This window comes from Sciurus vulgaris (assembly GCF_902686455.1).
Source record: "Sciurus vulgaris genome assembly, chromosome: 11".
Lineage (NCBI taxonomy): Eukaryota > Metazoa > Chordata > Mammalia > Rodentia > Sciuridae > Sciurus > Sciurus vulgaris.
This window is the reverse complement of record NC_136472.1, coordinates 76,200,993-76,227,529: the sequence shown is the minus strand read 5'-3', so window position 1 is coordinate 76,227,529 and position 26,537 is coordinate 76,200,993. Positions and strand designations below refer to the sequence as shown.

Sequence of the window (26,537 nt, the reverse complement as noted above, 5' to 3'; positions counted from 1 at the left end):
CCCTAATATTATAGAATGTGGTCGTGTTCAACTTTCAGAACTTCAGAATCCTAGTATGTTAAATCTTTGAAACTAATCCATTCAACAAATATTTCTTTAGTGTGAGATTTTGAGAATTATAAACGTTAGATTCTTAGAAAAGTAAAACATTAATGTGTTGAAGTTCTGGAATGACAAAAGCAGAAGGTTGCCCTGAATCATTCTTTCCATCGCTTCACTACCTTTTATGAGGTCCAGAGCTTATTCCAGGCATGTTGGATTAAAATCTCTCTAATAAGAACATCATTTAGGCTCCGTGACATCACAGAAGGGCCAGCTTGTAGGGACTGAGCAATCAGACCCAGTCCTGGATGCTCGTTTTACCCATGAGACAGTGAGATTCAAGAGAAGGGCAGCAGTTTTGATCAATCACATAGTCCCGTCAAAATTAGACCTCAGTTTTCTGGGCATCTCAAAAAAATAAATAAATACAAAAATAAAAATAAAAACAGGGTCAGAGTCCCGAGTGTTTCTGAGGTGCTCTTTGTGAGCTGCACAGACTTTTGCCTGGGACCCTGCTCTTCAGAAGGAGTGCACACCAACTCTCTCTGCAGAGGCACCAACCCCGCCCAGGCCACGTGTGCAGTAGATCGCGCAGTATTGGGAGCCCTCCTCCCCCGTTGATGCGTGTTTTTTATTTTGCTCCCTCCCCTTCCCCGTGTGCCTCCGAATCAATTTTCATTATTTTTTTTTTCTGTCTGTGTTTGTCTTTGTGGTTCGCAGGTGCTCCCTTGCATTGTTCATCCGCTTCTTCAACCCCTATTGAGCAGTCCCCCTCCCCGCCCCCTTCCCCTCCGGCCAATGAGAGCCAGAGGCGGTTGCTAGGCAACGGTGTGGCCCAGCCAACCCCGGACTCAGACTCTGAGGAAGAGTTTGTCCCTAATTCATTCTTAGTTAAAAGTGGCTCCGCCAGCCTGGGGGTCGCAGCAAACGGTAAGTCCGTCTCTCTTCCTAACTTTTGTGGGTTTGTTTCTTTTATTTCCTTTTGTTGGCGATGCCAGCTTGGGCCGCCTGCTGGGCGGAGGGCCCCGATGCACGATGCACGGTGGGCTTGTGGGATAGTTAGGCACCAGGAGGCTCCGCTGGCTGAAACGGTGCAGCTTCTGCTTCTGCCTGGCCTCCGAGTTGCAGCAAGGGTCTGCGGGGAGACTGTTGCTGTTTTCCTCCCTGGCGACAGACCTCAGCGTGCAGGTGCACAGAGAGAGGTGCAGACACCAAGAAACATCAGCTAGAGCTCCAGGCAGATAAAAATACAAAGATCAGCTGGGAATGCATGGGGCAGTCCAAATATAAATAGTACTGATTGGCTTCCTACTGTGTGCCAGGGACTGTGTCAGCACTGTCACCTGTTGCTTCATTGGATTCTCACAACCCAACTTACCAGACCAGAATTAGTGTCCCCATTAACAATGAGGAAACTGAGAGAAGGGGTCCTACCTGAAGCCCAACACTGGCTTTGAAAGTGCTGATCTTTTACGCAGACAGGGCTCTGAAGTTGCAGGCAGTGGCAGGGCTGAATGCTGGCTGAGACAGAGCCACTGCAGTTCAGCGTGGATCTGACTGTGACCAGCTCTTTTTCTCAGCTCTGCCTTGGCTTTCTTTAAGCAGAGGAGGTGTGTGGGGTTCGGTGGGAGAAGTCCATGCTGACCAGGTTTTAGCTCCTGTGCAGGTACTATTAGCCCTGAACCAAAGTGCTTGCTCTGGGTCCAACACAGGCCAGTCCATTTCTTTGCAAAGATGTTCTCTAAGGAATTCAAGCCTCCAAAGAAGAGGAGGAAAACTGGATCCACTCTAATGGCCCCAAAACTTCCCGATTCAGAAGAATGAGACTGTTTTCCCACAATTAATACTATAAGTTATGTTGACATGCAAACTTTTATTTATAAGTGCCTATATGGTACTGAATTCCAGACTGGATTCTGGAAATGGAAGCAGAGGTGCAAAGAAGTATAAGGCAGAGTTCATTGCACCTGGAATCAGTCAGGTCTGCATTCAACGCAAGCTTTATTGCTGGAGGAGTTTGGACTAGTCTCCCTATCTCTCCAAGCTTGTTTCCTCGAGCATTAAGTGGACAGTACAGTACACAATTCCTGATGAGCACCCAATCCAGTGCCTGGGACAGAGAATAAGTTTAGTGAATATTGATACTTGTCCCAGGCACCTGCTGTCTTCCTCTAGAGAACCTACAGAGCCCACATGTGAAAGCAACCCCTGTGCTGCCAGGCACTTAGGCGTCGTGCTCTAAGAAACATCAGAGGCCTTCACTTCACAGCCCAGGATGATAAGGAAGGATGGAGCCTAGCTCGCTGGGTGATGGGGTGACCCAGGAAAAAGCCTCTGCACTGCCTGAAGGAATTAGAAAATGCCTCTTGGAGGAGGTGTTGGCTGGGTCTGAAGGAATAGTCTGCCAGGCAGAGATTACCATAGGCAAGAATAACCAAGAGTCCTCTGAACTGAAGGAAAATGTGAACAAAGAACTGGAAGCTGCCCCAGCTCCTGTAAAACTGGGAACCTGGGCCACAAACAGGCACTGGGCAAAGTATGGAAGGTCACACGGTGAAAGTCACCTGAGCTCCTCTAGGTACAGAGTCGATCCCCTTAAAAATGACAAAGGTGGCTTATTCCCACCCCTCTTCCCTAGCCAGGACCTCTCCCAGACTCCGCTGCTGTTAAAAACCAGAGAGATCTTGGGCCTCCATGGGTCTCTTCTGGCAGAACTTTGGGCCCTTCTTTCTCTATGACCCACCCCCAAAGGATCCTCCAGGGACCGTTCCCTCTGCTCTCTGAGGGTGGCATTGTCTTTTCAGTGATTCGGTGTAAATGCCCTTGTGTCAAACAATGTACAGAGATAGAAACCTTAGGCTGGGAGTAAGGAGACCTGGGTTCCAGGCCAGCTCTGTGGCTCACTGGCTACTTGTCCTTGGCATATCACTCTTCTACTCCAGGCCTCAGTTTCCCCATCTTGCCAATGACAGAGCAGTTTCTAAGGAACTCTGATTTTTTGAGTGCCATATGGTACTGACAGAGTTAGCTCTACCAATAGCCTTCTTTAGCTTACTAGGGAAGGGGAAGACATCATATTCATACTTTTATTTTTTATTTTTTATTTTTGGCAAATAAGCATTGCAGGTACAAGAGAAGGCAGGAGATTAAAGTCCTTAATCTCTCCCTTTGTTAATTAACTGAATAAGAGCAATTGCTTTGTTGCACGTTCTGGGGCAACCTGAAGTGCTACTGCATTATTGATGTGCTGGGAAGATGGGGATCGGGGGACTTGGGCCACAGCTCTCTGCTCAGTTTTACACCTCTGTACTCCTGCTCCCTATGGGGCTCAAGACATCATGAATTGCTTCCCTGGGGCCTTGCTCTGAGTATCAGTCTAAAGATTGACATTAGGTTTGTCCCATGCCTAAAGGGAGTATCTGGGTCCTTACTGGTCAACTGCTGGAGGGTTGGGGTCCTGGGAGAGCCCACTGTATCTGGCCTATAGCTGTACCCAGCCTGCTACCTCCTGTCCCCTGCAAGCCCAAGCCAGAAGGTCTTCTAGATGCTGAAGGACCTGCTGCTGCTGGCATGAGTCTAGCACTAGTGAGTGACCATGAGTGGGTCCTGCTATATCAGAGTGCAGTAAATATTTACAGGGTTTTGTGTGATATTGTTTTAGCAAAAAAAAAAAAAAAAGAAGAAGAAGAAGAAGAAGAAGAAAAGAGAAAGATGACATATCTTAATGAGTTTATTAGTAGCAGTATTTTACTAATTATAAATGGAATGATGCTTGGTGGCATTCAGGTAATCCAGAATGGTAAAATGTGGAGTGTTCCTGTAATCCTTATTCCAGACATTGCATTTAACACCTTGGTAGATGGTCTTAGGGATACTTATTCAGTGTCACTGAATGAGTGAATGAATGACCCAGTGAGCAAGCAGTGCAAACTACACAGACCATAGTGCAGCAGAGACAGCCCTGGAGACTGTAGACCCAAATCTGAAATGCAACCCTGATATGTGACCCCAGGCAAAACCATGAACCTCTTAGATCATCTGTTCCTCCATCCCTGGAATAGGGGGTAGAGACCTTCCAAGGTTGTTATGGAGTCTAAAGACAAAACTGTTTTAAAATCTCCCCAACTACTCACCCAATTAAGGCTGTGGAGACCACCCTAAACAGATCAATTGCTTTAGGGCCTGCTTTCCCTGAGACTTATTTAGGAATGCATTTTAAATGACAAAGGATGCCCCTCTGACTCCTGATGGGTGAAAATTTGGCAGTTTCCTGTGGCGACCAGGCTGACCTCTGGAAACCAGCCTTCCCAGCAGCGGGGCTGCCTCTCTGCTTGCTCCCCTGGAGGCCCGCTGCCTGCAGCTGCTTCAACTCCAGCCCAAAGCTGGGACCCCAGGCCTGAGCTGCCTCAGAACCACCCTGCGAAAATCCCCATGTAAAGTGCAGAGAGGGCACACGGGGCAACACAGCACAACTCACGGTCCCTGTGGAAAACAGGGCAAGGGGCCCTTTGTCATCGGAAGCCTAATCCTCCCCGAAGGGCACTCATCCAAAAACCACTGATGTCTATAAACAAAGATTTCACTGAAATATCAACTGGTCACGGCTGAGAAGCTAAGGAAGTGGTTAGGATTAAGTAGGTATTTGTCCCTACCCCAAAGAAACTTTTCAGAATAAATATTAAATGTTTCATGAGTTGTTCTAATCTCAATTCTAAAGAGAGGGGGCTTTGCAAACTTGGGAGTTAACTTTAAGAGAGTCAGGAAAGGCTGTTTAGAGTTCCTCAAAGGCTAAGAATTGGTGTCGTAAGAGCCCCTTCTGTGTGTAAGGTTGTTCTTTATGTGCATAATCTTATTTGAGCTTCAGTTTATCTCCACTTCACTGTTTGGGAAACTGAGGCCAGGGAGTGGCAGAGACTTGCCCTTTGCCCTGCTGCCCTTAAGGGACGTGGCAAAGATTCAAAACCAAGCCTGCTTGACTCCAGAGCCACCATTTCTTTCTTTTTCTTTGTCTTTTTTCATTTTGTTTCCAGTACCAGATTTTGTCATTTTTGTCTCCTCCTTAGTAAAGGCTGGAGAAAACAAGAGGAATTTCACATGAGTGTGCTGTGATGTCCCATGTGTCTCCTCTCTACTTCTAAAAGAATTCCAGGTTGTTGGATGCCTATGGCCACACAAACCTTTAAGAAGCACCCTATATGTAGGAGGCATTTTATTTCGTGGAAGCATTGACACAACTTATCTGTCCTGTGATGTAACCTGTTTTAATCTCATTGAAGTAATAAAGGCCCAGAGAAGTTAATTTCCTTCTCTTAGTCACACAGCTTCTAAGTGATCAAGTCAGATTTGAACTCCAGGCCTGCCTGATAACCACAGCCTGGAAAATTTTGTCGTGTTTTTGTGAAGTCTGCAGTTTCAAAGACAAGTCAGACCAGATGACTTAGACATTAAATTTTGTCACAGCTTCCTGAAAGCAGTATCATCCATGGCTCCCCTCCACCGTACCTCAGTCCCCTAGCACTGGGTCCTTCCTGCCTCTCCATAGAAAATGTCTCACCAATCAGCATCACTGTTGTTTGGCAGCTCGATTGACTTTCTAGGGTCTTAAGCAGCTGAGCTTATTTTGTTTTGACTTCCAATCCAGTGGAGGAGTGTTTATTTTTCTTTCTCAATGGGAAACACTGTGTGCATGCAAGCTCCTTCTAAAAGTGTTTTCTTAAAACAATATAAAAATTTCAACTTAATATAGAACCTATCCAGGGTCCCTGGGGGGAGACTGCCCAGGTCTCTTCAAGTCAATTTGTGAAATGCCTGTTGAGGGAAGTGTCCCTTGAGATTTTTTTTCTACTTTCACCAAGAATTTCATGGAAGCTGTTTCTGTTGTTCTGCACCAACTGCAGTTTCTTGGGTCTGCTTGCTTAGCAAGTTGCAAGGATAAAGGGTAAAGTTTTCAAGCAATTTGGTTCACCACAGCTCCCAGCTCTTGCATCAAAGGACCTTTGTTGGTAAATAAATTTGTATTACACCTGCTGTAGAGAGAAACCGACTTCCTAAGTCCTGGTAGCAAGACAAACTGATTTTGTCATTCATTCCTGATGACATTTTAAATGTTCTTGGGCATTTTTCAGAGAGATGGCAGAGAGTGGGGGTGGGGGGTGAAGCATATTCTAAGCCAAGAGATCCTAGAAAATAGGTATTTACATTATGGTGTCAAAATTCCTTAAATGAAACCATAGGAGTCAGATGCACTTCAGAATTCAGATATTTTCAGATTGAAGAAAGAAAATAGAATGTATCTTCTGTGTTCTTCCTGAAATGCCCATAGTGATCAAACCATCACTGTTTCTGCAGTGAAACAGAAAAACTAACGTGGTTATCCTAGTGGGAATTAAAAATAAAAAAATTTAAAAAAAAAAAAAAAAAAAAAGCTTAAAGGTTCCTGCCAATTCAGTTTTTTTGCCACCAGATGAATTTTGGTAAAACATTTGGTCTCGCAGTTTGGGGGTTTTGTATTGGTGGCTAATGAATGGTAATCCTGAATTGTCCCATTTTTTAAATGGGGGAACCAAGGTTCAGAAGGGCTTAGTAACCTGTCCGTGGTTATAGGAACAAATCACCTGGAAACTAGACCAAGCTCTAAGGAGTGCTTGTTGCTTACCCATAATCACTGCCTGGAAAGGCCTCACCCACTCTGCTTGGCAGTAAGAGCTTAGGGAACCGCACAGCATGCTGGCCAGCTTGCAGGCCTCAGTAGGAGGCAAGAGGCCCAGTGGTCGTTTCTCCAAAGTCCAGAGCTTGGCCAGCATGAGTTCTTCAGGAAGCTGCCCTGCAGCCTGTCTGATGGCGTGTCCCCTCCTTCGATGCCCTACTGTCTTTTGCACAGACTCCTCCCTTGCAGCCTGGGCCCTGGTTATTCGTGTGTCTGTATTCCCCCTCCCACTCCAAGTTTCTGAAGGAGGTCTTGGTCACACTGTACCTCTTGCACGCCCACAGCTTGTGGCACCTAACTTCAAAATTGAAAATCAAAATCAAACTGAAAATAAGTTGATTTCCCTTTCTCCCTCCTTTCTACCAGCACCCCTTCCATGCCTGTGCACGACCACCACCCAAAAACAGCACACAGAGCCACATACCTGGTAGCGCTGTGGAGATCCGTGGAGATGAAGCAATTTGCCCAGCTACAGAGCCAAGATTCAAAGCATGGCCCAGACTTCAGGGCCCTTTCCACTCTGCCAGGTGCTCTCTGAGCCAGACAAGCCCTCACCTGTGGCCTCCCACCAGGGCCAGACAATTATGCCCCCTAATTGGGGGCAGTGGGGACACCCTCGCAGGGGTCACTTGCGTTTTATGTAGTTTACAAAGCCCTTTTTCATATGTTCCCTCAGGCAAACTCTAGTGACTCTAATTTAATTGCCACATTGGCTTTCTAGGAGGTAAGGCTTCTTCCTGACCTCACAAAATAAACAGGTCACACTTTGAATTAATGTAACTGAACGTCCTGGGAGAACCAGGCCCTCTAATTAGTCTCTCACGTGACTGGATTGCAGACTCTCTGCAGCTCCTTTTCCATTCATTTCCCCCAAATGCCGTTGCATTAAAAAGTACAGAAATAACAATTTTGGTGTATGGCTTGATTGGATCTAGGCGCTCCTAGACCACCCCTTGAAGAGGGCACATTAGCCATGTGTCCCAGCTTTTCCATCTGGAAACTAAGCCTGGTTTGTGTCCCCATTGAAATGTTAGTGACCTGCTTCACGGGGGGGCCCCTTGTGAACACCACATCTTTTTTTTTTTTTTCCCTGAATACCGGGGATTGAACCCCGGGGCTCTTAACCACTGAGCCACATCCCCATTTTATTTAGAGACAGGGTCTCACGAGTTGCTCAGGGCCTCACTAAGTTGCTGAGGCTGGCTCTGAACTCATGATCCACCTGCCTCAGCCTCCCAAGCCGCTGGGATTACAGGTGTACACCACTGCACCTGGCCAGGACACCACATCTTAAGGCACTTCCTGACACTTTGGGGCCCACAGTGCCAAAGACGCACCTGGAAGAAGGCCAAGGAGTGTTTGGGAGATTAGTTTAGCTAACATTCGTGCACCCATCTCACTCCCAAAGCTTGCTCATGCCCATCATCCTGTTGGATCCACGGATCGGCAAGGATGGCTGTGTGGGGCGGGTCGTGAGCCCGGGACACTTGAGAGACAAGTACAGAATGCGGAGCACCTTAGAGAGCCATCCCTGGGCTGCACGACTCTGAACCAGCTTTGGGTTCACTAGTGGATGGTTGGTCTAGCCTGTGAAGCCTGCTGCCATCCATGTCAGCTCAGTTTTCCAGTTATGAACCTATTTGGAGGAGCTTCCTCCCAGTTGCCATGAGCTAGCCTGGAAAGCTAACTTTAGAGAAGACATGTGCCTGGGAATAGGGCGCCTGGCTTCTTCTTCTTTTTAATTTTTTTCTTTCTGTTTTTCTTCTTATTTTTAAATTATTTTTAGATATACATGACAGTAGAGTATATTTTGACATATTATACACACATGGAGTACAACTTCCCATTCTTATGGTTCTACATGATGTGGAGTTACACTGATTGTGTATTCATATATGAACGCAGGCAAGTTATGGCTGATTCATTCTACTGTCTTTCCTATTCTCATCCCCCCTCCCTTCCCTTCACTCCCCTTTGTCTAATCCAATGAACTTCTATTCTTCCATCCTCTCCCCCTTATTGTATGCTACCATCCACATATCAGAGAGAACGTTCCACCTTTGGTTTTTGGGATTGGCTTATTTCACTTACCATGATATTCTCCACTTATTGGCATTACTAGCAAATACCATCATTTCCTTCTTTATGGTCCAGTAATATTCCATTGTGTGTGTGTGTGCGCGCGCGCACGAGTGTGTGTGTGTGTATATGTATATATATATATATATATATATATATATATATATATATATATCACATTTTCTTTATCCATTCAGCTTTTGAAGGGCACCTGGGTTGTTTCCATAGCTTAACTATTGTGAATTGAGCTGCTATAAATATTGATGTAACTGTGTCATTATAGTATGCTAATTTTAAGTCCTTTGGGTGTATCCGGAAGAGTGGAATAACTGGGTCAAATGGTGGTTCCATTCCAAGTTTTCTGAGGAATCTCCATACTGCTTTCCAGAGTGGTTGCACCAATTTTCAGTCCCACTAGCAATGTATGAGTGTACATTTACCCCCAAATCTTTGCCAACATTTATTGTTATTTGTATTCTTGATGATTGCCATTCTGACTAGAGTGAGATGAAATCTGAGAGTAGTTTTAATTTGCATTTCTCTAATTGCTAGAGATGTTGAACATTTTTTCATATGTTTGTTGACTGATTGTATTTCTTCCTCTGTGACGTGCCTATTCAGTTCCTTTGCCCATTTATTGATTGGTTATTTGTCTTTTGGGAGGACACCTAGCTTCTGATCCCAGCGCTATCTCTAAACTACTGTCACCTTGCAAGAGCCTTGTCCCTTAGCTTTCTAGTCTGGGCAGTGAGAGGTCTGGATTAAATCAACATTTCCTACATCTTTTTCATCTCTGCTTCTGTCACTGGTGAAGTCTACCACGGTGGTGCGCCCACCTACACTGTTATTTATGTTCCTTTAAACGGCCTCTTTTCTAGACTTCTTTACTTCTTTCAGAAGGAAATTGTGTATCACCACTGTGCTTCGCTTGCCATATGGCAAGTGTATGCCTTGCCATAAATAGAAGGTAACTGTAAAAATAAACACAATGAAAACAGGTTATCTTGTTCTGGCAAGAGACCGCTCAAGGACACAGAGCAGAGACTTGCCTCTCTCTGTTAGACAGGGACGTGGGCACGTGTTAGGTGTTAAAAACACCAGGAGCAAAGGGCCGAATGAAGTGGAAGCTGTGCCACCTGTGACTTGGTCTTCCTTAATGCTCACCCCACTGGATGCCAGAGGACTCTTGTCCACAGGGCCTACACCTCCGTGGCTTTTCCACGTCCACTCTCCAGGCTTTTTATGCTACCCCACGGCCTGCTCACCTTGAGAATAAACATCTCATGCTGCTCCCAGAACCCATCCTCCTGTCCCTTTCCTAAGGGAGCCATCTGTTCCCACCTTCCCCTCACAGCCCCTGGCCCTCCGCCCCCTGTCGTCAGGTCTGAGCTGGGTGCTTTGAGCTCAGCTGGATCCTCCATTACTGGTTAATGACTCCAGTGTGGACCAGGGAACCACGTGGCTTCCTCTTCGCCCTACTCCTTCTTCACCTCCTCCCTCTCCCTCTGAACTGCCATTATTTATAGAGGTGTTTGAGATTAAACAACTAAAAAACAATTCCCTCTGCTTTACAAGGCCTAAAAGGACCAAGACCAAAAGAAAAGCAGAAATGGCACAATACGGACCACGGTAGGAAAAGGTGGGCTCTGGAGGCCTGCAGGCCCTTGCTCTGCTGTGCTCCATAGGCAATTGGCTTAACCTCTCTGGACCTCAGTTTCCTCCTCCGTAGAGATTGGTTTTAATAGGACTTCACAAAATTCTTGTAAAAATGAAAAAACATGGACAAGGCTTCTGGCACAGTGATTGCTACATTATAGGTGCCCAGTGAATGTGCTTCCTCTTTCCCCTTATAGAACCCAAAAAATTTTGGCCAGATATCCTTGGAAGGAAGACTGATTTCAGCACTCTTACCCCTCCAGGCTTGGAAGAGCCTCCGCAATTAATAGCTCTGCCTGGGAGCCCTGAGCTTGGATCCCCTCCCCCGCTGGGTGATTTCCAGAGGTTGGGGGGAGGGGGCGGTGAGCCCAAGGCAGCAGCTAAGCAAACATAGCATGGGGTCTTAGAAACAGCTCGGCTGCCCTGGCTGGAGCCCTGCCTCACTCCCATTCCCCACCGTCCCAGCAGCTGAGTGTGATGTTTGGTACCAGATGAAGCCCTGATGCCTTTTCCTTCTGGTCAGCTGGCCTTCCCGCTGGAGTTGAAAGGAGAGGAAAATGGCTGGTAATTCGTTTATGCTCCATTCCCCCCCTCCTGGTGGATCATATTTCTATAAATAACTCTGGAAAGCTGCAGCACTGGCTAACCATCACAGTACATATATTTGCACTTCCAGAAGCCTCTCTTTAGGTGCCCCAGTGGAAGCTCGCTCGGGGGGCAGGGGGACACACCTGGGGAGGATGGTTTCTCCTCCCAGTACCTGTGTGACCTCACCACGCCCGTCTCTAAAGGGCGCCAAGCAGAGCAGGGTGGGGGGGTTCCAAGGTGGAAAAGGATAACATCGAGGCGCTGAGGTGACATCAGTGTTCCGTGTTCCCTGGTCTCCCATCAGTCTCTGCTCCGGCTCTTTGGCAAAGAATGCAGAACATTTTCAGGGGGTGAGAAGGTTATCCGATCCAGACTGAAGTTGTTATCACCCGTCTGCTGTCATCCTCAAGTTGAGATGATCCCTGACTCTGTACGAGGCCGCGCCCCTGAGCCAGAGCCTTTCTTACTCTGTCTTCTTTCCTCCCTGGCTCCTGCCTCCTGTCCCTCCCTTTAGTCCATCCCTCACGCTGACCAGAGCGACCCTTCCCAAGTCCCAATACTAGCAGCTCAGGTCTCCACAGCCAGCAGCCCAGGCCTTTCCCCAGATGTCCTCCCTTCCCTCTGGCTGTCCACCTGGAAGCAGACAGGACACTATTCTTGAGGGGACAGAGATCAGGTCCTGTGGCGAATGTCAAGACTAGGAACAAAGGCTTCTGGACACCACACAACCTCACTAATTCAGAAAGCAGTGAGCCAGGTATTGGTGGTATATGCCTATCATTCCAGCAGTTCGGATGCTGGGGCAGTTTGAGGCCAGCCTCAGCAACTTAGCAAGACCCTCCTCAACTTGGTGAAGCCTTGTCTCAAAAACAACAACAACAACAACAACAAAAATCACAAAGGTCTGTGGGTATAACTCAGTAATAAATCACCCCTGGGTTTAATCCCCATTTCAAAAAAGGAAAAACAGAGAACAGGGGAGGGTCTCTGTGATTTGGACTGATCTGGGAAGAGGCGGGTCTTGTTTGCCCTTAGAACCGGCAAATTATGATTAAGGATCTAGGGTGTGCCCAGGGCCCCTGGAGAATAGCAAGCAGTCATCTTGCACCTTGACTGCTGGGGAGGCAGAGAGACACATAAACAGCTGTTCCCTGTAGCAGACATGGGTGGGAGGGAGACAAAGTCAGGGATGCCCCAGGGTATGTGAGGAGGTTTGATGGAAACTGGGAGGTTCAGGACCCTTCCCAGAGAAAGAAGGTTAACTCCCCAAAAGACAGGCACATATACACATTCAGATTTGGTTGGCCTGATGTTCACACATTGCCTCCCATCCAATAATAATAATAATATCAGTTATTTGCATATAGCCAAATGCTTCCAGTCTAATTCTGAGGTCTGGAAGTGTTTATTTCCTCAAAATTCCATTCGTTCATTCATTCACCCACTCATTTAGCAGACTTTTCCTGTGGTGCTCTGTGTGAGCAGGTGAATGGACTCGGACTGCCTCTGTTTCCTACCTGAGTAGCCAGGTGCTTAGGGAACAGGGGAGAGAAGCACTGAGGTCCACTGCGGGGGACCAGTTGCGGGGAGGCAAAGCTGTCTTTCTCCCTGTGGAAAGAGCAACTTCACCTCGCCCCTCTCAGCGAGCAGCCCTTTCAGAGACTGGATTTTCCTGGGGTTGGCGTAGGGATGGTACGAGCCTTATCCACTCATGTCAGAGCCCACCTCAGCCACCAGGTGGGTCTCATCTTCCCTTGGCTTGCATAGCAGAAGAATAAATCCCACCACATAGCTCCTACAGCGTGCAGGGGCTAGGCTGGGTGCTTTGCCTTTCCCACCCCATTGAATCTGCCAGAAGATTGGAATGTTCTGGAAGAGAAGAATTAAGTGTGGGTTTAAATGTATTTTGCCGCCATCATTATTAGCTGTGATCTTTAGCAAATGATTGAAATTCTGGGGTTGGTTCTTTTCCTCCTGTATAAAATGGGGATAATAGTACCTACTTCATAGGTGTTAGAATTCAATGTGAATTTACATTTGTGAAGTGCCAGGCTAGTGCAAAGTCTTAAACAGAAGCTTCTGTTAGGATTATCATTGCTCTGGTTACTGATATACTGGCCCGAGCATCCAAAAGCTACAAATCGCCCAGAGTCACACAGATAGTGAGTGGTACTTTTCATCCCAGGTGTGCCTGATTCTTCAACCCAACCTCTTCTCAACCCACCAGGCTACTTTTCCTCATCTAATAACCATTGTCCCCCTTTCTTGACAGCCCTCGGGAAGCCACAGGTTCTAAGGGAACCTCCAAAGCAGATCAGAGGTTTCTTTTCCCGCCGCCTGCACAGAGGATAAGGCAGCATGCAATCTTGGCAGCAATCCCCAGCCCCTGGCCAGAAGCCCCTGAATGGAAATCGCTGAGTTGCTCTCGGGTGCTCCCAGCTCTTTTAAGACACTCCCGTTGGGCCCCTGTGTGGGTGACAAGATGATGCATGAGGTCTGGCTAAGCAGCTTATTTGTCTGAGCTGGTGATGGTCTTTGTCCTGAGGTGGGTTAATGGTAAGGGGCAATGGCCCCTTAAGGCCTGGACAATGGACAGGCTTCTCAGGTCATCAAATCACTCAGCAGAATGGTGCTGAGCCCCTCAGAGCACGGGAGGCCTCTGCCCCTCCACTCCTGCTAACCCTGCTCATCAGCAGGACGTGGCTCCCCTCCCAGCAAAGAGGAACACTGGAATAATGGGGAGAAAGCAGCAGAGCGCATTAGAATGACAAAAGATGAGAAGAGGAAGCCAAGAGAGGGGACAGTGATAATGCCGCCTGAACCCTGCCCTGGGCTCTGTGCTGGGCTTCCCCCTCCACAGGCACTGGTCTCTTACCTAGCTGCGCTGGACCCATTTCCCCAGCTGCTCCTTTCACTGCCAGAACTAAATGCCACAGATTACGGTTGGAACTTTCTGTCCTGGCAGTCATGGCCTGTTGGAATTCACCCCTTCCCCTCCCATTCCAAGCTCTCTGATCCTTCCCAAAGCCCCGCTCTAGTGAGGACATCATATGGCCTTCACCACCTGCTTCCACCGAAGCAGTTCCCTTTTATGCATTCTACATTTGCTTCTCATGAAGATCCTATTTAAGGAACACTTCTAATATTAGGATTTTTTTTCAAAGTAGGAAAACCACTGATTTAAATCAACTTTTTTTTTTTTTTTTTTTTTTTTTTTGTGGTGCTGGGGATCGAACCCAGGGCCTTGTGATTGCAAGGCAAGCACTCTACTGACTGAGCTATCTCCCCAGCCCTAAAGCAACTCTGTATGTGGAGAAGAGGATCTGGGATTAACGGCCAGGTCTTCTCCTTCCCAGTCCATACTTTTCCTCAATGTGTGTATTCATTCACTCATTAAAGAGATGTCTGCAGTCACCTACTGTGTGTCTCTAGATCCTGACCTCAAGCAGGGCCTGAGCATCAGCATCGAGCTCTGCTGAGGGGCCAAGAAGGCAACGTGAAAGTGTCCATTGATGTCGGCCTCTGGTTGGCCACTAGGGACCTCGGGAAGGGCATTTCAAGGGTGCAGAGGCCAAGCCAGAGAAGGATGCGTGTGGGTTGAGAGGGGAGGAGGAAGTGCAGATAACTGACTCAGGAGATGGGTCCTGGTATCACAGATTATTTACTCATTACAAAAGGACAAAGGAACAAGTAGAGAACTGAGTATAGTGGGGAACCGTTACTGAGCAATCCTGGCACCGTGCAATCAGTACATTTCATCGCACACGAGGTATGCCGGCCGAAGATGTTCAACCCAAATCTAGTCGTGAGAACACAATCAGAGGTACCCAGAATGCAGGGCAGTCTGTGAAACAACTGGTCTGGACTTTGCAAAAAGATCAGTATCATAAAAAAAGGAATAGTCAGTGACTGGGTGGGTGGAAGGCTCCTGCAGATTGAAAGACATGAAGGAAAATAAGCCAGACCCAGAAAGTCAAGAGTTGAATATTTTCTCTCATATGAGTAAACTAGAGAGAAAAAAGGAATAAAATAAGGGGATCTCAAGAAAATAGAAGGGAGGTCACTAGAGTAGAAGAGGGGGACCAAGAGGGCGGGAGGAGGAGGAGAGGGGAATAACTAGGGAATGAAGCTGACCAAAGTATGCTGCGTGCAGGTGGACATCTATCACAGCGCCTTCCAATTTTATATGTAACTGTAATGCACCAATTAATGAGTAAATAAATGAATAGAAGGAAGACCAGTAGATTAAAGGAAAGTGACGGCCGGGGGGAAGGAAGGGAAGGGAAGAAGGCAGAATTAAGGAGTGAAATGGAGAAAATGATGTTATATGATTTTACAAATATGTCAAAACGAGTGCCGCTATTATGAATAACTATGATGCACCACCTAAAAACAGAGATTAACAAAATACAATTGCCAAATGCAACCTTGAATCTTGATCGAATCCTGATTTTTTTTTTTTTTAAGGCTGTAAGAAAGATATTGGGGAAGAACTGGGGACACTTTAGATGCAGTATGTGCATGAGGTAATATGGTGGAATGGTTGTTCCTTGCTCGGCTGTACTACGTGGCTATGTGGGAGGACGTCCTGACTTGTAGGTGATGTTTGCAGATGTGAACTGTACTGACATCTACAACTTCCTTCCAAATGGTTCAGGAAAAAATTAAATATACCTAGAGATACAGCAGTGTGGCAGCATGTTAGCAATTGAGGTTTAGATGGAGAGTAAATAAGTGCTTTGTGCTCTTCTAACTTTTCTATAGGGTTGAAATCTTTCAAAATAAAGATCATACTTCATTTATATATGATCTATCAAAATGTATAAATGCATTCTACTGTCATGTACAAATAATTAGAACAAATAATTTTTTTTTTTAAAGGAGACTATTTGGGTTGGAGAGAGATTAGACAGAAACAACTGGGTGGGGGAAAAGGGTTTCTTGGGATGGATGAGATTGGATGCTTTCTGTAGCAAACCCCTCATCCCCTTAGATACGGGGCCCTCTGAACCTTTATAGAAAACGGAGAGCTCTGTAGTTGTGGTGAGACAGTCCTTGCTGGGCGTGGAGGGAACTTCCGCAAGGCGCTGGAGCCGGTAATGGGAACCACATTGGCTGGAGTGTGGGGAGCCCCACCCCAGAAATAGCCCTTCTATGCTGAGGCAGGACAACTGGAACAAATTATGTGCATTCATACTTGTTAAACTGCCTTGGCACCAGAAGTGATCCTCGTAACCTGAGCTTTCCAGCGGTGCGGCCATAGTTAAAGTTGGGTCAGCCTTGTCCCCGCACCCTCTCTGTTGGAGGTTTATAGCTACAGCATAAAACAATTCAGCATGAGCTGAAACATGAAAAACTCCTTCAGACTGTAAAGGCAAACTTTTCTTTTTAAAGTTTTCTAGGGAGGTAGCATTTGGAAATAAAATCTTTTTGGTCCCCTTCTGCTTTTCCAATCCTTGGCCAGGTCCCCAAACACCCTGCCTCCACCCTATCCCGCTCCCTACTTCAAGCCCAGGCCACAATCCAATCAGACACAGAAGCTGCTGCATTCTGTGGTTGAAGGGGTTCTGTTGTGCCAGGAGTCCTGTTTCTGAGTTTGAGCCCTGAAGCTGTGTGGCCTTGGACAAATTGATTCCCCTCTCTGGGCTTCAGCCTCTCGGTTATTATAGACGATGTTTATTAGAAGATTTACTACAAGATTGCCCAGTCCTATGGTGATGCGATTACTGAATGCATGAAGCCTGTATGCACAGTGGGCACTCTGTCAGTATTGTCTTATTGATTATCAGAGTGTGTCAAATCTGAAGAGACCTATAGAGATTAGTCATCGTATTTTGGTAATGACAAAGTGTGCAAAATTATTATTGTTTTTAGCCAAAAGGTAACCAAAGTACAGTTCTTGGTGGAAGAGAAATCATGTGGAAAATCACAAGAAAGAGATTTGATTTTATCCTTTCATTAAGTGTTTTAAGTAAAAAGTGGGGGAGGCTTTGAAGTCTGATAGGCCTAGGTTCAAATCCCAGCTCTGCCACATACTGCCAGAGTGACCCAGGGAGATTAGTAGTCCCTCTGAGTGTGTGGGATAATCCCAGCCCAGCAGGCTGGAAGGATGCTCTCCGCCCAGCCCCTAGCAAACAAAAGTGTCTGATGGACAGAGCTACAATAGTCCTGAATCTGAGAGCAGGAAGGCTCCTGAAGGCCAGACCTGTCTCTCAAGAACTGTTCTCGGGATGACAGACCAAGGGAAGCCAGCCAACATTAGGACCCTGCCCTTCAGACCTTCAGATCCATGATGAAAACCACTGTGACTTCTGCCCTCGTGAAGCTGCCTCAACCCGACCCTTCAAGCTACTAGGGGTGTGAAGGGCTAAGAGGACGCTGAGGATGAGAAGAGACTTCTATTCGTCATTTCAAAGCAAGGACTCCTTCAGATAGGGCCACCGGTTCCTGCTGAGCCTGGGCTCCCAGATCTGTGCTCGGGGGAGAGGACGCTCACCGCTCACTGACCTTTCTCTTCCAGCAGACGCGCTAGGGAGGACAGGAAGTGTGGGCCAGAGTCAGGTGCCTGGTTTGCTTTGACCTGAGTCAGGGCTGAGAACCCCAGACAGCTTCCATTCAGGTTTGCATTTTCATGGGAAGCACACAGTGTCAGCCAGTTCATCCCAGGCAGGTGTGTGTGCCAATCCCAACTCTGCCCCGCACTGGAGAGTCACTCTACCTCCGAGGCCCTCACTTGCCTTACCTCCAAAGGGGAAAAAAGACCACCTGCTCTGCTGACCTCTCCAGCCTCTGTGAGAGAAGGCAAACGACAGTCTGCGTGCTCACAGGACAGGTACAGGAAAGCAGCCCCACTAGCAAGCCTGCAGTGAACCCCCTCCGCGCCACACACACACATGCACACACACACACACACACACACACACACACCACACACACACACACATACACACACACACAGGCACACACATGCACACGACACACACACACAGGCACACACATGCACACATAGGCACACACATGCACACCACACACAGGGACACACACGCACACACATGCACACACAGGCACACACACACACACCACACACATATACACACACAGGCATACACACGCACACCTTTGTGCAATAGGCATTTTGCCCAGAAGCTGTACATCAGTGGAGTATGTTGTTACTCTGGTACTCGATAAATAGAATATTTAGTAAATAGAATCATTTTACAGAATAGGGGATAGAGAAAACCAATATTTGCTTAACATCTGTTACTCTTAATTTATTCTGGTGTTCACATCTAGATTCTTGACTGTGCATTTTTGCACATCAGTGTAGCACCCTTGGATTGTCAGGACTTTCTACCAGGTCATCGGCACTATCACAAAAGATCTAGATTCAGTTCCCTACTAGAAAAACAAATCGTTTTAAAATATGCTTTGAAAATCGCCACTCCTCTGAACAGATGAGTCTTTATGACTGGCAATTAAATGATGTGTATTTGCTGAGTGTGAATTTCTCTTGGTGAAACAGAGGAAGTAATACATAAAGAGGGACAAATGAGGGCGGGAAGGGACTGGCCTTGTTTCCCGTGCACTTGCAGGCTGGGTTTGATGTTTCCAGTCTGTGCTCCTTGGGAATCCTTGAGTCTGCCACGCACACCAGCCAGCCCAGCACCCTCACTCCAGGACATCCTTCCATTTTCTGTCTCACTTCTTTCAAGAGTCAAGATGCTTCTCAGAACATGTCTCACTCTTCAAAACATACCTCCTCTAAGACTGGAAAATTGCCTGAAAGTTGAAATATAAAATCAGCCCCTTCCTGCAGGGCCTCCTGCCCCAGCTTGAGGGCTGCTGTCCCTGATCAGCCAGAAACCACTCAGCACCTGTCAGAAAGGTGCACATTAGTTAAGGATCTCTAGCTAAAATCCCTTTCTTGGGACTAGCAGCAGATGCATGGTTCTGGAATAGGGTGAAAGAATCTGTCCTAAGATCCTCACGGAATCTCACGCCAGCTTTCAAAGGGAGGATTTGGACAGATGTAAGTCTGGTGGGATGTGCCCAGTGCACTGGGAAGCCATGAGCTCTCCAAGCCTGCCTGGGGTTCTCCTAGGAAGACAGACAGTGTCCTGAGGGGCACAGGCTATGGAGTCACCAGAACTGGCTTCATATTAATACTCTCTAATGTGTGGCCACACAGCACTGGGCAATTTGTCTCCCTCACTGAGCCTTATTTTTGTCTTTTGCAAAATAGGGATAATAATTCTTATCTGGGAAGAGAAGAGACTGGGAGGCAGTTGGCAGGACAAACTAAGTAGTATTTGTGGAAAGACGAGCAGGGGCCTGGAGTGTCCTCCAGCCTCTGGCTCCTTGAGGCCATGCCGCCTCCCGCTGTCCACCGGGCTTGCATGTATGAAGCACTGAGTGCCACGGGGTCTGCCCTTGCACTTGAGGAGGCCAGCTGGTAGCCTGGTCCAGCAGTACTCCAGGCTGTCCTCAGAGGGGCTTACTCCATGCTTCTCTGTGTTTAAAAGACCTCATCTCCCAATTCTCACTGCTGCTTAGGGGCAGGAACAACTCCACCCCAGGAGTGTCATGGGGATCCAGTGAGATGCTGTGTACAAAAACCTCAAGAACAGCCCCTGGCACACAGTAGGTTCTCAGAAAATGTTCAATCTTACAGAACAGAAACATGGTTAAAGACAGGCCAGGAATGTGTCTGCGTTTTGTCCTACCCACTTCAGGGACAGCTTTGTGAGGTGAGAATGAGTCAGGGCAGCCTCGGGCTTGGGGAGAGCCTGCTCTGGATTGTGCAACACATCGGGGTGGGCGCAGAGGGCCAAGCAGCCTGTGTCCCAAGTCTGCCCTGCCATGGCACCTGCTTCTAGTGGGCTCCTGGCTGGCACCCTGCCAGCACTTGCCTTCCTCCTTCCAGCACTGGGGCCAGGCTGCCTCCCAGTCACGTCTGAGTGGGTGTTGCTAAGACCTGGCCAGAACAGCCCTCCCCTCTGTGGACTCTCCTCCTGCACCAGCTCAGCAGCCTGGCCCAGTGCTTCAGGAGGCACTGGGCTTTTGTGTGCAGACCCACCTGCCAGCCCCCTGATGGGCCACTCTCTGTTGCTAGAGCATACCTGGCCCCTTCCAGTTTTCTCAGGAGTTCCTTTGCTAGGCACACTGAGTGCATCAGTGTCTCTGGCCTAGTTTCATCTTTACAGCAACTCAGGGACACCAACTTGGTTCCCTTTTCACAGGCAACTGAAGCTCAGAGAGGCCACACAAGTGGCCTAAGTCCAGTCAGTTAGCATGTGAAAGGCCCACAGGGTCTGGCTCCGGAGCTCATGCTCTGCACCACCCTGCTGTGGGCTTCCTAATGGAGTTTCAGGGCTCTACTGGCTTAAGGTGACATGCCTGCTCAGATACAGTGCTGGCTGTTTGTTCACTGTTTCACTTGACAAAGTGGGGTCATTTGTCAGGTTCTTTGGGTAAGTCTTTTGGGCAAAGGGGCTCCAGCAGAGACAACTCTTAGTTCTCGTGGAGAAGGGCTTGAGAGGGGCTATTTCTGGTCTGCCTAGGACCAGGGACAAAAGAAAAAGCAGCTGCAGAGATTGGGGTAAGTGCTTGGCTTGTCAGAAAGATAATCTCCCCACACCTGTGTCATGGAAACACAATCCAGGGCTCTGAGATGCACTTTCGTCTGTCACCAGGGTGTCCCCAGGGTGACCTGTCCAAGTGTATCCCAACCAGTGGGGATCAAGTTACAGGGCCCTTTCTCAGGGCCCTTGAATCCTAACAATGCCTGTTTGTCCTTTGGAACTGCCGTCTCCCAGGAGGAATGTTAATGGGATGGGGCTCGGAGGGGAATGGGAGGGAGAGGGACTGACTTTGGTCTGAGCCTGCTGTCCAGGCAGCCTGGGAGTGTACCCACCTGGAAAGGCCTGTTGTCTTTCAAGAGCCACTTAAACCATCCCTGTAAAAGGGACTCATCCTTTACCCTTCCTACACCAGCACATCCCTCCTGAAGGGGTGGAGGCTGGGACTTACCTCCTCCTTGGCAGAGTTTACGATGCAAAAAATATTTTCTAAAACTTAAAAAGACTTGGATACCCAGTAATAGGAAGTGGGTAAAAGAACATTATCTTCTGTTTCTACCATGAAGTGTTAAGCAGCTATTTAAATTATATCTTTAAATAATATTTAAATTTAATATTTAATATTTTAATAATATTTAAAGATAAAAGAAAACTCTTAAAATGTCAAGTGGAAAGTGGATAGAAGTGCCATTGCTGATATAAACCTCACTTGATAAATGCACACTTACATACATGTAAGAAGAGGCTAGAGGGAAACACCGAGAACATCAACCGTGGTTATCACCGAGTGTTGCAGCTGTGATTGGTTTTTGCCTGATTGTTTTTTGGCTTTTTCCTTCCTACTTTTCTCCATTGTGCATATTCTAGTGAAAACATGCCACTTTAGAGTCAAAGACAATTTCTTAAAAAGTAATTCATTTCCCTCTTACTATATGACTGACACATGCCAGGTGCTGGGATAAGAGGTGTAAAGGAATCGGGTCCTGCACTCTATGACCTCCTGGCCTGGCAGGGCATGACTAGGAACAAGCAGGGGACAAAGATGTTGTTTTACAACAGCAGCAACAATGACAATCACACTGACTCATTTGTTAAGTGTTCTGAATGCTTTAAGTGTATTTACATTTAAACCTTACAGCTCCATGAGGTAGGTAGTTATTAACCCACTTTACTAATAGTTTGTATAGGCTGCTGTGGGAACTTAGAGAAACAGAGAAATTAATTCTCTCTGTGGGATCAGGAAGGCTGCAGTTGAGAACTGGCAGTTATTCTCTCCTTTTTTTTTAAATTTTTATTTGTGTGTGTGTGTGTGCTGGGGATTGAACCCAGGGGCACTTAACCATGGAGCCACATCTCCAGCCCTTTTTTATTTTTTATTTTGAGGTCGGGTCCCACTAAGTTGCTTAGTTCCTCACTAAGTTGTTGAAGCTGGCCTTGAACTTGCGATTCTCTTGCCTCAGCCTCCCCAGCCGCTGGGATTACAGGCATGTGCCACCACAGCCAGCACTTATTCTGACTCTTAACAGTGTAACTGTGAGATCTCTGAGCAGGCAGCAAGGAGAAATTTTCAAGTGGAGAGAAGACAATGAACAAAGACACCAAGGGAAGAAAGAGTTAGGCATTGTTATGAAATTGCTAATGCCAGGCTCCTTCCTCCCCACTGAGACTCCAGAAACACCTTCAGGGCCATTTTATGAAGGGCATGGAAGATCATGCTGTAAAGTTTGAGCGTGATTCTATCAGGCAGCAGTGAGCTATCGAGGGCTGTGCCATGGGCAGCTCCGTATTAGAGAAAGATCATCCTGGGCTTTTTAAACACTGTGAACGGCTCAGCCATTTGTGGAGAGAGAAGTGTTCCTCTGGAGACAGATGCTGCAGGAAAATTCATCTCCGTTCCAGCTGAAGTAGCAGAGAAGGAGAAAGGAAACGACGGGAGGTTGCAGCAATGTGTGATTTCCGTTACCCTTATCGGCTTGTAGAAAGTGACTGCAGCCATGTGGAATGGGAGATGGATGTGCAAAGAAATGTGTTCACCACCCCGACTATGAAAAGGCATTCCCACCAGAAGAGAGACCTGGGAATTCCAAATGGACTTTTAGTTTTGAATGCAATTTCTGTGTTTAATTAGTCCAAATCACTTCTGTTTCTGCCATAGAAACAAGGGAAATTCTTGTGTGGAGATGTTGTGAGTACTTACATTCCAAGCTTGGTTGGAGCTGCAAATAAATACAGAAGTCCGCCCACCGTAAGCCTGACCAAATGCTTGGAAGCCGGAATAACCTCCATCGTTCCATTTGCTATGTCTTTAGCCTACAGAAGCTGGTCCGCTGTGCTTGGCACAGGGCTCTGCTTGCAACGAAAGGGAGGATCAGAGTGAAACAGCAGTCGTTCATCAGGACTGTCTCTGGTCCTAGCATTGTCCTCCCCATTAAGATAATCCCTTTTACAATGAAGTAGTGATCATTAGAGGACAAGTTTTCTTTTGCAATTTTTGTTTTAGACTTTAAAAAAAAAAAAAAAAAAACTTCACTATGAAATGCAGAAGTCTTCGAAACACTGAGCCTTATTGATCTGTACATGGTACCAGGTTCTGGGAACAATGCAAAGATGAATCAGATGTGGACATGGCCTTGAGAGACAGATGATCTTGAGTTGAAATCAAAGGTAGGAAACAATAAATATCATTTGGAAAGGCTGAACATTATCGAGAGTAATTGGATGAAAAATACAAGAACTCTTTGTACTTTATTTGCAACTTTGAGGTGAATCTAAAATTATTTTTAAAAAAAAGGACTTAGGGGGGAAAAAGAAAGAAAGAAAGAAAGAAAGAAAGAAAGAAAGAAAGAAAGAAAGAAAGAAAGAAAGAAAGAAAGAAAGAAAAGAAAGAAAAAAAGAAAGAAAGAAAGAAAGAGGGAGAGAGAGAGAGAGAGAAAGAAAAAAAGAAAGAAAGAAAGAAAGAAAGAAAGAAAGAAAGAAAAGAAAGAAAAAGAGAGAGAGAGAGAGAGAGAAAGAAAAAAAGAAAGAAAAAAAGAAAGAAAGAAAGAAAGAAAGAAAGAAAGAAAGAAAGAAAGAAAGAAAGAAAGAAAGAAAGAAAGAAAGAAAGAAAGAGGTTGGTTGGTTCCTAGGGTGAAAGGTCAGGGGACCAGAAAGTAAAATATAGAAAAGAGTCAAATTGCCATTTAAAGTTACATTGGGGAGAATACTGAATATCAGACTTGAGTTCACATTGTATTCTGTAGACAGTGTGGATCCATGGAAATTTTTTGATTAAAGATAAAAAGCAGTCAGATGTCCTATCATGAAAAATCACTTGATAATCAGATTGATGACTGATTATAGAGGAACAAGCCTGGTGGTGCTTGAAATAACCTAGGTGGAAGAGGAAGATCTTTGAAAATATCCTTAAAATCCAGGCACAGTAGCACACATCTGTAATCCCAGTGAGTCAGGAGGCTGAGGCAGGAGGATTCCAAGTTCAAGACCAGCCTTAGCAAGACCCTGTCTCAAAATAAAAAAGTGCTGGGTATGTAGCTCAGTGGTAAAACACCCCTGGGTACAATCCCCAGTACCCAAAATAAAAACAAATAAATAAAACAAATCAAAACAAAAAAAACTATCCCTCAGAGAACTAGCCCTGCTGTATCTTCGTAAGTGCTACTTGGTACTGCGGTTCCATGAACAAATTTTCCATGAACAAATTGTTAAAGATATTCCTTGCTCCAAGAGTTCTTTGAGGCATTAACTTATCAGATCATGGGCACAGAGGTTCTCTAAGCAGAGGAGGGAATGTACAGTGCTTCTCAAATGTTTTTGACAATGGAACCCTCATGCTCTGGGGAGCACTGACTGGCACTGAAACAGAGAGGACCAGGCATTTGTAGCACAGTCCCTCCTGTAAACAGGAAGCCATGCCCAAACATTCTTAGATCCCTCTTCCCTGGCCTGAGCAGTGGAGTACATGCCTGCCACACAACTCCTTCTTGTTTCTGCCCTCTCAGCCCCCAGGTTGAGACATGCCTGGGGTCACTGCCCTTCCCCATGCATGGAAGACTCTTTTGTGGGTTTAACATGAACCAATATCAGAGATGCCTAGTCCACATTGCCAAGCCATTTTTAAAAATTTCAACAATGAGAAATAATTTCATGTTTTCCTAAGAAGGGAAGGATTTTTTGAAGGTTTCTTTTTTTGTTTGATTTTTGGTGCTGGGGATTAAATCCAGGAGTGCTCTGCCACTGAACTATATCCCCAGCCCTTTTTATTTTATTTTATTTTGAGACAGGGTTATGCTAAGTTGCTGAGGCTGGCCTTAAAATTGCAATCCTCCTGCCTCAGCCTCCCCAGTCACTGGGATTACAGGTATGGGCCACCATATCTGACATTTGAAGGATTCTTTAAATGTCATTTTCTAATTAATTTAGTTCCTTCATTAACCTCTTTTTTTGAATTTGAATAAAACTATATGGTAGTTTTTGATCCCCTGGCCCTTTTTAAGTAAGGTCTTGATTTTGACCTGGGTGCTGGAATTAGTTAAGGTGGCCTCTCCTCCTTTCCTACCACTCCCTCACTTGGGCACATTACTTTGTGGTTGGCAGTAGCACAAAGTGATTATTGATATGCTTGTTATTCAGCATTTTCATTTTACTTCATTAAGCCCGCTGATCTTGTCACATGAACTAGCCTCTACCTGTTGTTTGACCTTCAGTAAATTACTTAACCTCTCTGAGCATTGCTTTTCTTCAGTATGGGAAGAGCAACTCCTACCTCCCACAGCTAGTGCAGAATGGTGTGGGTGCACAGTACATTTAGATGCTTGGTAAATACCCTTTCTAAAGGTCTCTTTCCTGCGATTCACATGGCACTCTGCACTTAGCAGTCCCTCAGAAATGCTTGTCAAGCGAGCACAGGTACATACAGCTGCTGTTAGCCTAATGAAGATATTAATTAAGTAGCAAATTGCACCCTTTAAGATCTTTATTTATTCTCTTTTGCCTTCTTTTCAATAAAAACACTTTACTTTGGCAATAATAATAAGCTGTTGACAAGCCTGTGAGGTAGCTATTATTGCTCCCATTTTATAAATGAGGAAAAAGGACTCGGAGTGAAGCTTTATTAAAGCGCAGATCTTTCTGATTCCTGAGTCCATGTTCATTGACACTGCACCAGGAATGGTAAGATTCGTTCTTTCTTTCACTCCTCCAGTCAACAGCCACTGACATGTGCTGGGTGCCAGACATAAGATGCTTTCCAGCTCTCCAGGAATTCCCCTGGTTGAAGGAGATGAACCATGTGCACAAAACTTCCAAGGCAGCCCTGTAACACCTCATTTGTCCCTCGCCAGGGAATGCGCTGTTATATTAAGTGAATTTTACAGATGGAATCAAAGAACTCAAAGAGGACTTAGAGATCTCACAGTACAACCTCATTCTTTTAAGGGGCAGAAATGTGACCTCAAAGACACTGGGTGACCTGCTCAAGGTGGCTCTACCCAACTGTTGTAGAACCAAGACTGGAATCCAGCTCCTTTGGCTTCCTACCTAGGACTTTAAAAAGATGTTAACCATTTTCTTAAACTGGAGTACATATTTCTTTGAAATTTGTGTCAAATAGATGATTCCCATCTTAAATCTTGGTATCATCGGTACAGTCGGCATTGTAACACTGTTAGAACCGGGGATCCCTCTGAACCTTCTCAGGTGTGTGTCCAAAGGTTCATTTCTTACTCTGTGACTCAGACAGCTTCCTTTGACCCAAGCTTGATTTTCCAGCCCTCAGAATCTTTTGTTGTTGTTGTTGTTTTATTTTGTTTTCTTTTTATACACACATTAAATTGAACTGGCCATGGAAACTGTATAGTTAAACACATTTGTTTGACTGATTAACTTTGTTC

The 26,537-nt window shown here is 46.2% G+C and overlaps 1 protein-coding gene across 11 annotated transcripts in view; it reads left to right on the top strand.

Annotated features, from left to right (window-relative positions):
• The window catches only part of TENM4 (teneurin transmembrane protein 4), a 737,381-nt gene that overhangs the window by 456,451 nt on the left and 254,393 nt on the right, over positions 1–26,537 (top strand). For 10 of the 11 annotated variants that reach the window (XM_079105080.1, XM_079105086.1, XM_079105077.1 and 7 more), the window contains one exon: positions 763–972. The exons of the other annotated variant lie outside the window; for it this stretch is intronic. In XM_079105080.1, the coding sequence (XP_078961206.1) occupies positions 763–972 (210 nt within the window). The remainder of the gene's footprint in view (positions 1–762; positions 973–26,537) is intronic. 11 annotated transcript variants of the gene reach the window in all.